Below are 11378 nucleotides of genomic sequence, written 5' to 3'. Positions count from 1 at the left end.
ATAACCAAAATACAGGTTTGATCGTCTAGTTCTCCCTACACCAACAATAACCAAAATTATAGGGAATCCAATATAACCTAGGTTATTTATTTCAACTTAGATAACGCAACCATCTAAGTTAACATTTTACTGATTTACCCTTGCTTCCTCTTCTTATTTATGGGTGTCACCCTAGCATCACCGTGAGCATCGGTGGCTTGTCCTCTTCTTGGACTTGGTGAATGCTTCTGGCTTTGATTTATGGCGACGCAACAACAGCTCCTCGTAGAACTCCTCATTCTCAACGTTGTCCATGCGCCTTGTCTCAACTCCTCCAAGCCCAACACGAGGACGACCGCCCCCTCCTTTCCTTCATCGGCGCCCCCTCTGACACCACTAAAATTAACACAGAACAAAACCAACTTGAAGAATCTGAAGTCGTAGAGGTGCTGGAGGAAGGGGAAGAAGTGGAGGAGAAAGAGGAGGAAGTAGAAGTCTTTGACGGGGGAGCCGTCGTCGAGTTCAAAGTGAACCAACAACAAAGTGGCACTGACGGGGCTGACAAGGTCCTCCACCCTCATCACCACTGGCAATGGGAGTGACTAGATGTGGGAGGAGATGTTGCAAAGCATGAGGTTTAGCAGTGTTCTGCGCATGCCATTGTTTATGGTGGCACAACAGCAGCTCAAAGATGTTGATGCTATCTAGAAGAGCTTAAACCTTCGAAGCAGACGTCAACTCTACAGTGGTCGTCGACGAGGCCGCCGACATATCCACAATGCCTAGGGTTTCGTCCTAAGAGGAGTAGAGAAGGGGGAGGGGGGCGGTGGAGGCCCGTGAGTTTGATGTGGAGGTGGAGGAGGTGGAGTGGGTCATTGGCGAAAAATCGGAGGGTCATTTTGGAGAAATTTTTTAGTTACCCCCGAAAACTTTATCCTTCCAAAGTTTTTTTTATTTCAGATTATATTCCTAAATTATTGATATGATGGGAATAAGTTATTATTAGGCATTGATCATTATCTAAATCAAATAAAATTTTTATTGATAACTTATCAAAGTTATATAACTCCAACCAAGCATCCCCTTAGTTTTATTGCAACAAAAGGATCCTCTTTTATTATTCAGTTCAGACCCATCAGAACACAGGTACAACTCTACTTATAGTGGAGCCAATTTAGATGATTTGAAAAATGTACATTGAAGAATCAAAAGAATCCAAGATGAAAGACAGTCTCGTGTATAAAAAAATTTCCGTTAATACAAAATTTCAACAAAGAATTAAATTATATTAAATTTATTATACATAATCTTATTCTCTATGACAAGAAGTTCGTCTCCGGAGCTACGAGCAACCTCATGTGAACCATCTCGTTTGAACTGAGATTTTATGATGCCATCGCAAGGGATTTGAGCAAAGTCATCGGTTTGAGGAGGTGGAGAGGAGGGAGGGGGATGAAAAAGTATTCAATTTTCAATAAATAAAAATAAAAATAAATAATTTATTGATAAAATTTTTAATCTTTTTATTCATTATTTTACCATGCTAAGCAGGTAAAAGAAGGATGGACGCACCCCCCATTCATCCTCTCTCATCAGCACCTTCCTTCCTATGGCGCCAGCCCAAAATCAATTTAGTCATTCCTCATAACCGAAGGTGATAATGGGCCCCACCAACGAAGGAAAGTTCCTGGAAAAACCGAACCGGTGTTCTGAAACTGACGGACGGAATCGGCTGATTCCGATCGGTTAAATCTAAAATCTATTTAGACGTTGATCTTAGTTTGATCAACAACGCAAATGTTTCGGTTCAACCATATTTTTAACCGAATTTGATCGATGAAATTAGATAATGCTATGTTTTGTTGACTTATCTGAGCATTGATTTTGATTCAGACTCCGTAGTTGACTGTGTAGCGGCCATACGTGCACGTTCCCTCAAGGCACTTCTGATGTCCCTGATAGCGTTAGCATTTAGTTAAATAATTAATATTTTTTAAAATTAATTTAGATTGATCGATTATTTTACACATTAAATTACTATCTCCTGCCATACTTTCCTGTTCCTTCCGTTGCTAAAATAAACGATGAGGAAAATTGAATGAACAGAAATTGAGGGCCATGATTTTCAGTGGTCCCTATAACAACGAGGAATCTTTGACCAACTTCATCTCAGCCGCCAGTCAAACGTCACGCAATTCAGAAACTTTGACCTTGACCAATCCAACACAAATCTGTCATCATCACTCACCCCCTTACCCCAACCCCTCCTCCAAGCAAACACGAAAAGTTGCGGCTATATATTAATGGCTGCCTGGAAACTGACGAGGGCAAATTATCGTCGGAGATACATCGGGTCACCTTCTTCTCCTACACGTACGTCGTACCCATGCTGGCAAGGAAAGAGGAGGTTAGGTCTGGGAAGGCGCAGGCAGTAGCCCGGGAGGCCATCGATGGCGTCGCCGCCGCATCCACCGCCACCATCACCACCGCGACCGGCCATGTCATGGCCGTTTCCGAATTCGTCGCCCGCTTTGGTACCTATAAAATAATATGCATGCCCTCTCCTTCCTTCCTTTCTCCCTCTTCTGCACAAATCAAAATTTTGACGAGACTCAGAAATGGAACCGTCGTGTCTATGATTTTGCAGACGAGGCGGCGAGGAAACGGCTGAACCGGATGAACGAGACGCTTAAGAAGTTAGAGACGCAAATGGAAGCGATGGAGGCGGAGATTAGCAAAGCCAGTGAACTCTCCCAATGGGATTGACTACGAGATCACAATTTTCTTCTTCTTCTTCTTATTAAGAAGAAAGTACTCATCGAATTGGTCGGCGTCAGAGACTCAACGGCATCACCGCGACGGCGGATCCATATACTGAACCGTTCATGCTTGTTTTCAAATGGAATTGTTTAAGCAAATAATTGAAATGAATTCTCTATTATTATTATTATTATATTTTTCTTCCATGATCTAATTATGCCATCGTTTCGGTAAAAGGTCATTCGATCTTGCCGCACGGCCGGCCCGCCGGACCACGTCTATTTAGAAAAGTAAATCAGAATATTGTCATCGTAAACTTTAGTTAAAATCCGAGGAGTTTGGCAACATAATGAATGATTTTAATGAGCCTAGATCACTTGCCCCAAACTTGTTGGAACAGCTAAGTACGTGGTCATCCAAGGAGAAAATAGAGCTGTCATTTATGGAAAGAAGATGTGTTTTCCAATTTAGTTTTATTTAATAAATTGTATCCAATATTATATTTCACTCGATATATTTTGGATTTGAAAGTAAATTCACTATTTGTATTTGTTTAATATATTTATAAATTAACTATGAGGGTTAACATTAATTATTTAATTAATCCTCTTTAGGGCCGCGCCGATAAGCCCAACATAGCTCAAAATAGCTGTTAATTGAAATTTCCAAACCCGGAATAGATCCGTTGGGGAAGTCTCGCGACACGGTCCTATTCTTCCTCCTCTCCTGTCTTCGTCGTCGTCGCCTGAAAAAGAACGCTAGATTGTCCTCGCTTCGATCTGATCGACTCGCTGGTGGAAGGAGCAGCGAGAGGCTGGTAGACAGAGATGATGCAGAGCATTCGCGCGAAATCGGCGCCGAGGAAACCTCTTGGGGACGTATCAAACGGCAGGGGCAGCACCCTCCGGTCGCGCAAGAAGAGCAACGCTTCCAACGAAGCGAACAAACATGAAGGTGCCGTCGATCGCCTCCTCCTTACGCGCTCCGACCTAGCCAATATCGTCGCCCAGGTGCGTTTCTGTTAACCCTAGACGGAAAGGGAATAAAATGACCCGAAGTGAGAAAAGGAGTTTGAGATTTTCTTTTTTTACTTCATTTCGTTGCTTTTTCATACTGATATTTGGTTCTATCTGCCCAAGCTTCAGCTTTCTTGTGCGTTAGTATTTATCTGGATTCCTTGTTTACCTTCGGTTTCTTGAACAATGGTGAGTGCGATTTTTTGATGAAATAATGTGTTTTTATGCTGCCTTGCTTTAACTGAGTGATTGGACGATATCTTTCTTTTGATCAACTAACATGGTCCGAATTTCTGCACAATCGTCTACAAGTACTACTGTTTAGGCATATGCAATTGTCATGTATGTTTTATATTTGACTTATTCTAAGGAGATTGGTACAAATACGATTAATGGGTGATTCACTCAATCTAAACAGTCTTTTCTTCTTCTTCTTCTTTGTTATATATCTCCTAAGTTGTTTCTTACAATGTAATGGGGGTCGTTTGCCCTTTCTATGCTAAAAGTTGCAACATAAACATATTGTCTCTAACAGAGTTCTGTCCAATAACAACAAGATCCTCCTACTTGCCCCATCCAAGACATAAGGTGGTTCTCGGAAACTGAACTTTTAAAAGGTGGCAAATTTTAAGCTATATATGGAAAACTAAATCTGCCTTGATTCAGTACGAGGTGTACATTCACACCTTTTGATGGTAAACTTGATTATTGACAGCACTAGGAACAATGTTTCTCAATTGTTGTAATGACTTTATTTGCTCTATATTGTATCATGTTGATTGTTAGTTCAGAGCAATAATGGTTAACATGCTGCCATTTCTTAATGTAATATCGGTTAGATTAACATTTGAAATGTTCATAGCTCATATACTGACTTTTTAGCTCATAGTCTTTCAAATAAATGGATTTTTTTTTTACCCATCCAGTGTATGTGGATCTCATCATGCTTTTTTGCAGATTGACGATATAATTGTTCAAGTCATTGAGAATAAAGGAAAAGGCATCAAGGCAAACCAAGATCTTGATTCCTTTAGGAATTTGTTATCAGATATGCATTCATCTCTGAAGGTAAATGTTTTTCTTCTGTTTCAGCAAATTATTGTTTTGATAATGCCCACTCCATTCACATTTTTAAGATTGGATTGAGCAGTAGCTATGCTTGAATTGTAACATATGGTTTTTTTTTTTGTGTGTGTATGTGATCTTATTCAGCCATGCCTTCTGAGACTACAACAATCTCTTGACACTACTTCAACAGCTACTAAAAATCAGTTAACTCAAGCAAAAGAAACTAAACATGTTACTTGTGCCATGGAAGATGGAGCTGCAGTCGAAATCAATAGAAATGAACCTAAACCAGAACCTGAATCTCAACTTGCTGTTTCACCTTCGCCGCTAGTCTGTTGGCGTGCTGGAACGTGTATGGTTGATTATGGAAAACAACTATTTATGCTCACTCCGCTACCCAAACACCGACTGTGCTCCTCAAAGTGCCCAGGGCCATCCAAATCTGCAGTAAAAATGTTCACAGATAAAGTACATCCAAATTCTCATGAGCTACCTCCACCATCATCTATTCCAGCTAATGTTCAACATTATCTCACGAGAGTGGAAGAAAAGCCTACAGCAATAAGTCGTATTGAAGAAAAGTCAGCACCAATTGACTTATCAGAGTCTTCTTCTTATGGAGAAACAAATGGTCTTCAGCTTTTAACTCCATGCTTACCAAGGAGATCTAGGTTTCTTAATCCAATTGTAGAGTCACATCCTGATGGAGTGATTTCTGAGCTTGCTAAGAGCAACAATGTCACTGAGTTTTCTAATGACCTTGTTGATGAGGATTCAGACAAATCCACTATGGAGAACCCAGATTTTTTTGGTGTGCAGCTTGTTCCTGGATTTACTAATAGAAGAAAAGAAATGTGTGAAACACTCGATTGGTTCTTATCGCCCTTAAAGACTTGTATATTGCAGGAACCGTCAGATGGAAAGCCACTTCCGACGACACCCAATAATCTGCTCTCGCTTTCCACCCCTTTCTGGAAGGATTTGGAGAGTAGTCAAAAAGGGAAGTTACCTGGTGAAACCTCACTGAAGAGAGAGTTGTGGACCAAATTCGAGGCTGCTTCCTCGAATCATCTAATTTTCAATGTTTCCATCTTTCAACAAACAGAAAAAGAAGGATTTCTCAACAAGTTTGATCAAGTTGCTGAATGACGACGCTGAATCCAGCTACTAAAAGAATTTTTTATTGGTTCTCAGTCTTGATTCGTAGCGGATTAGGAAAATACCAAATGCATTCAATAATGTCAAGAACAACCTTTGAACATTAGTCAATTCATGACTATGAGAATTGGCTTTGTACAAGTTCTGAAGTCCTTAGATAAGTTAGTGATTTTTCAGCTGATTAATTAACTTTTCAGTGCCATTGACAGACATGAATCACGAATCATTGTATCAGTATTATACTGACTCGAATGATGCGAGTGATTATAACTCAATTAATATGACATCACAAGACCCTAGACCAAAGGCAACATCTCTAAGCTTTTTTGATTAAAGCTAAGGGGATATTGTATAATCATTTTTTTGTGTGGATATCATTGTTAAAGCTTGAATTTAATACTTATGGATATGTTTTATTTCTGGGTCATTCATTTAGTTATTTAGAGGTTTTATTTGTTAATAAGATCAAGATATGATAAACTTTTTTTTTTTTATCATGTTTGCATCTGGTTGGGTGACTATGGATGAATAATTTTCATAATAATAAAATAGTTTTATATAAAAAAATTACTTTATTCGACCTATTCTACTTATTAGGGTGCCCACTTAGTTTGACTATCCCATATCCAACTTGCTAGGTCCGTGTGACCCAACTAACAATTCAACCCACTTAACACACCACATTTGAGCAACTCGATCAATCAACTCACTAGATTCAATACTCAATGGATCCACATACTCTATCCAAAAATCCTTCAAGCTCAACCTACTTATCCAACATACTTGGTTTGACCCCAACTCAACAATTCATTTGGTATGACTAATTCGTCAAACCCACCCAACTAATAACTCGATTGATCTAATCAACCATTCTTACTCACTAATCTATTTGTCATGTGATGTAGACTGTTGTAGTGATTAACTATCAATTTTATTTATCGAAAATGATCTTTTAAACTTCATTGATTCTACATAATGTTAGGAGATAGTCAACCAAGCTTGAGAAACAACATGACCATAAATTTTTATTAATCAAAAGGTATTAAAAAAAATTAAACAAGTATTTAAATACTCAAATCTTAAATATGCAAAAGACTAAAATACCTTAAAACATCTCTCAATAAAATAAAATAAAATAAAATAATTCTTTCGTTCCTATATTATTCTTTCTTATGGTGGAGAAAATTCATTCTTCAATTATTGGTCATATCAACATGGAAAGATAATTTGTCGGCTAGGGATTGCGAATAAAATCTTTGAAATCATCGTCGTCTTTTTAGTAAAATCCAATGGTTAATGATGGGTCAATTGCATCTAGAGACAGATGTCACATCATGCTAAAGTTGAAAATTTTGAGAACAAAGATAAAGGAACCAAAAGTAATATAGGTGCCTAATTTTATCACCCTTTGCTAAAATCGTGACAAAGTCTAAGAGCAGCCTCAGTGCAAACATTGGAATACCGATATTTTTACCACTTACTCTTGCCAGACTGGCGATGACAGTTGATGATGCCAAATCCCAAGCTCTGCATGGGCCACTACTGCCCAGTGGTACCAGAAACTTACCATAGGAACTAAAGTCCAGATCCTTCACAATCGTGTGAGCATCACTTCGATCAAGAAAATTCTCCATATTTCACCACTTGAAGACTCTTAGATGTGCATCCTCAGCACTGGTAGCAAGTATAGAACCGTCAAAATTGAAGGTCAATGTTAATTGCTGTCCAACATCTTCTAGTTGCACTAATTTCTTTACTGAAGATTTCAAGTTTAGTTTATTGGAATTTTTTGTAAGAATATCTCACTCAAACCATCTACAACTTTTATTAAACGAGCAGACCACACCATATCCTCTAGGATGCACAGATGACAGGGATCGAGAGGCCAAGTCAAACTCAGCGATGAGGAGGACATTGGGAACCCCCTCCGGATACCCCCGCCGCCTCATTTGAGTGCAACCAAGATCCTGTTGGGATCGGGAGTTTGCACCAAAGTAGCGGACTCTCCTCTTACTTGACTTTCTTTCTCCTCCCCTTCTGCTGGGTTGTCTCCCTTGGAAACGGCGGCAAAATTTGAGATGCGATCAAGGGGAACCCAAGAGGCGTAGAAGATGGAGAAGTCATGTTGGTACTAGGTGCACAACATGTAACTCAAAATTTTGATATATGACTAAGATTAAAATTAAGTTAGTTATGATCTAACCAGTTGTGTCAAGTTTATAGGTATAGATTATTTGACAGATAAAGTCCTAGTTGTGGATCAGACAATGACTAAGTCCTATTGAATTTAGATATCAAAAGTTTTGATTGAATTAGGCATGAGCTAAGTCTTAGTTGTGACCAAGCAACAAATTCCTAGCTGGAGGATGAGTGAATCAAGTCTAAGTGATTAAAACTTGACAATCAAATTCCTAGTTGCAGGCTAGTTAAATCAAGTCCAAGTGATTAAAACTTGATAGTAAAATTCCTAGCTGAAGGCTAGGTGAATCAAGTCTAACTGATTAAGACTTGACAGATAAATTTTTAGCTAGAAGTTAGTATTAGAACTTTCGAACCGCAAAAACCGTTTTTTGCATTGCGAAAACCTCGAAGTTTTTGCCACGGATCCGTGCGAAGATAAAAATTTACATATACATAATTTTCTCCTAGATCTACACTAGATCTATATGGTAGAGATTATATCTTTGTAGCGAAGCCCTTCGCTTATCCCGCTCGTCCAAAAGGTGCCGGATCTCGAAGAGTATCAAGTGAACACTCCTCTACAAGTATCCACACGGACAATAGGTGGAGAAAAACCACTTAGAGTGTGCTAGCACTCTTGGGTGGCTCGGCAATGGAGAGGGAGAGATGAGAAGAGAGGAGGAAGAAGATGATATCTTGAATGAACACTTGATTGCTTCACATAAAGTGGTCGGCCACTTTTCTAGAGGTTTTATACCTCCATGTAATACCAAGAGTCATGACTCTTCATCTCCCTCATGAGGTGGTACACAATTATGTGGCCATGATGATGTGGAACATCATCATTGGTCGGCCCCATGCCAAGTCACAATGAGGTGGTATTTGGTCAAGTCAAACTTGACCCTTCATCTTCCCTCTCAAGTCAAGTCAAACTCGACCCATTTATCTCCCATGGTTGATTAAATCTAACCATTGATTCAAGTCTATTTGATTTAATGAATCTTTATTCATTGAATTAAATTGATTCAATGAGTCATAATCTAAATTAGACTCATTCAACACATGAATCAAATTGATTCCAACTCAATTAGTCTAATTTGGATTACTCTTAATCCAATTTGGTTCATCACATGAACCTAATCCTCTTGGTCCATCATATGAACCTAATCTCCATCCAATTACCCTTTGTGTGTGACCCTATAGGTTCTTGTAACGTTGGCAAAGTTTCTAAACCCATTTAGAAGCATAAGTAATGAGCGGTATCTAGCAACACATCATTACTACCCAAGTTACAAGAATATTGAGATCCAACATCACCTTTGTGACTACTAATTGTGACTCTCACAATATGTGACAATGTCCTTCTATCCTTGACATTTAGATTGATCAATTGAGGCATAGACCATGTCATCATCTAATCAATCTATATCTTGAACTCCAAGTAGACTCACTCTAATCAAATGAGCTCAATATCTCATATTGACTCATTTGGGCATGACCATGCACTTAGTGGTCTCACTCTATCAAGAATCATGATGTCACTCCCGTCATATAGGAGGGATAGATCTCATCTACATCACTCACATCCCCCTGCATAATTTGTTACATACCCAGTAATCGCCTTTATAGTCCACCCAGTTACGAGTGACGTTTGACGAAGCCAAAGTATGCAACTCCTTATGTAAGGAAACTGTATGCCTGCCCTTCCCCTACTGACAGCAAGGGCGGCACTACGCGAACATACATACATGCATATGTAATCATTGCAGCGGAAGAAAAATTAAAACTTAATCATATAAACAAACTAGGTGAACATGCTAGCATTCATGCATATAAAATTAAATTTACTATCTATTACTTGAAACATGATACATGCTTGTTTAACTAGAGCATAAAGCGTACTAAATAAGAGAGAAACTAAACATGTATATTGTTCTCTAGAGTTCATGATAACTAACAATTCTCTAATTAAACTAGTGCTTAACCTTTCAAGGTTTCATGGAAACAAGAGAAAGTATAAGTTCACTTTAAGTATAAACCATCCAAACCAGTCCAAATTAATATCAAGTAGCAACCATCAAAAGTAGCAAGAAAAGAAATAGTTCACATGCAAAAGCTTAAAACATATATAAGTCTTGAAACACAAAAACAGATCTCTTCTATCATGCCACTGCCACACACATCTTTGCCCTTCCTACTGCTCCCTTTAGTTTAGCCATTATTTACCCTTTTCTGCAGTACAGGGAAATTTAAAACTATAAGCACATAGGCTTAGTAAGATCCTTTCCTACTCACAAAAGTCATAAATCATGAATTAAACATGGAGTAGTGATATATTCATTTAACCAACATCTAGATTTAACATTTCATGCTAGCATAAAGTAGTGTCATACTCATTTGGGAAAATCATAAACATAGCATATGAGAGCATAAGCATAAGGTAGTAGCATGTTCATCTAGGTATCATAGACATATCTCAAGAGAGCATCTTCCTATTGTTAGAGTGTATACTAAAAGCCTAGCTTTTAGTATAAACATTTATCTAGAAATAAGAATCACATTGGTCAAATGTCTACATTTATGATAAATGTAGTTGCTCAATTAATTTATATTGTAGATAACATGGTATGTGGTGTCACACACAGAAGATCATGTTATCAGTACCTTATAAATTATAAACAGTAGCTTATAACCATGATGGAAAGGAACAAACCATTGGAAGGTCGTAGTGTAATTAGGTGTTAGTTTATCTTAACTATATAATTACATTAGTACACTAAGAGTGTATTGAGTAGGACCATTAGAGGTCGTTTCTTTTATACTGACTTTATAAAGGAACAAAGACCTCAGTTATTATGGAAGTATGTGCTCTTAATCCTAATATAATAACAAGCACATATATTTGATATTTATTTATTTAATTTATCAATGGGTGAGATTTAGTTCGATAAATCAATAAGCCCGATAAGTTGGGAAATGATATCACTTATAGTGTGTGTTGTTGATTATAGAAGGAAACTGTGTCCTAGTGATCTAGGTTGATAATGTCCCTAAGAAGAGCTCATAAGGATTGTCATGTTAAACCCTGCAGGTGGACTTAGTCCGACATGACGATAAGGTTGAGTGGTACTATTCTTGGACTAAGATATTAATTAAATGAGTTGTCAGTAACTCACTTAATTAGTGGACATTCGACATCTTAAACACAGGGAGATT

The 11378-nt window shown here is 38.2% G+C and overlaps 1 protein-coding gene across 1 annotated transcript; it reads left to right on the top strand.

Moving 5' to 3' along the window:
* The first annotated feature begins 2276 nt into the window (after positions 1–2276).
* Positions 2277–6287, top strand: LOC122028982. The gene is made up of 4 exons (XM_042587953.1): positions 2277–2513; positions 2627–3749; positions 4713–4823; positions 4968–6287. The coding sequence occupies exons 2-4, from the start codon at positions 3567–3569 to the stop codon at positions 5970–5972; spliced, it is 1299 nt and encodes a 432-aa protein (XP_042443887.1). The 5' UTR covers positions 2277–2513; positions 2627–3566; the 3' UTR covers positions 5973–6287.
* The last annotated feature ends 5091 nt before the right edge of the window (positions 6288–11378 follow it).

The sequence above is a fragment of the Zingiber officinale genome, chromosome 1A (assembly GCF_018446385.1).
Source record: "Zingiber officinale cultivar Zhangliang chromosome 1A, Zo_v1.1, whole genome shotgun sequence".
NCBI lineage: Eukaryota > Viridiplantae > Streptophyta > Magnoliopsida > Zingiberales > Zingiberaceae > Zingiber > Zingiber officinale.
The sequence above is the reverse complement of the archived record's forward strand: the minus strand, read 5'-3'. Positions and strand labels throughout refer to the sequence as shown.

Excerpts from the sequence above, each read along its gene's own strand:
- LOC122028982 (XM_042587953.1), top strand. The coding sequence starts at position 3,567 with ATGATGCAGAGCATTCGCGCGAAATCGGCGCCGAGGAAACCTCTTGGG. Across the intron at positions 3,750-4,712 it reads TAGCCAATATCGTCGCCCAG|ATTGACGATATAATTGTTCA; the intron begins GTGCGTTTCTGT and ends GCTTTTTTGCAG. Across the intron at positions 4,824-4,967 it reads ATATGCATTCATCTCTGAAG|CCATGCCTTCTGAGACTACA; the intron begins GTAAATGTTTTT and ends GATCTTATTCAG.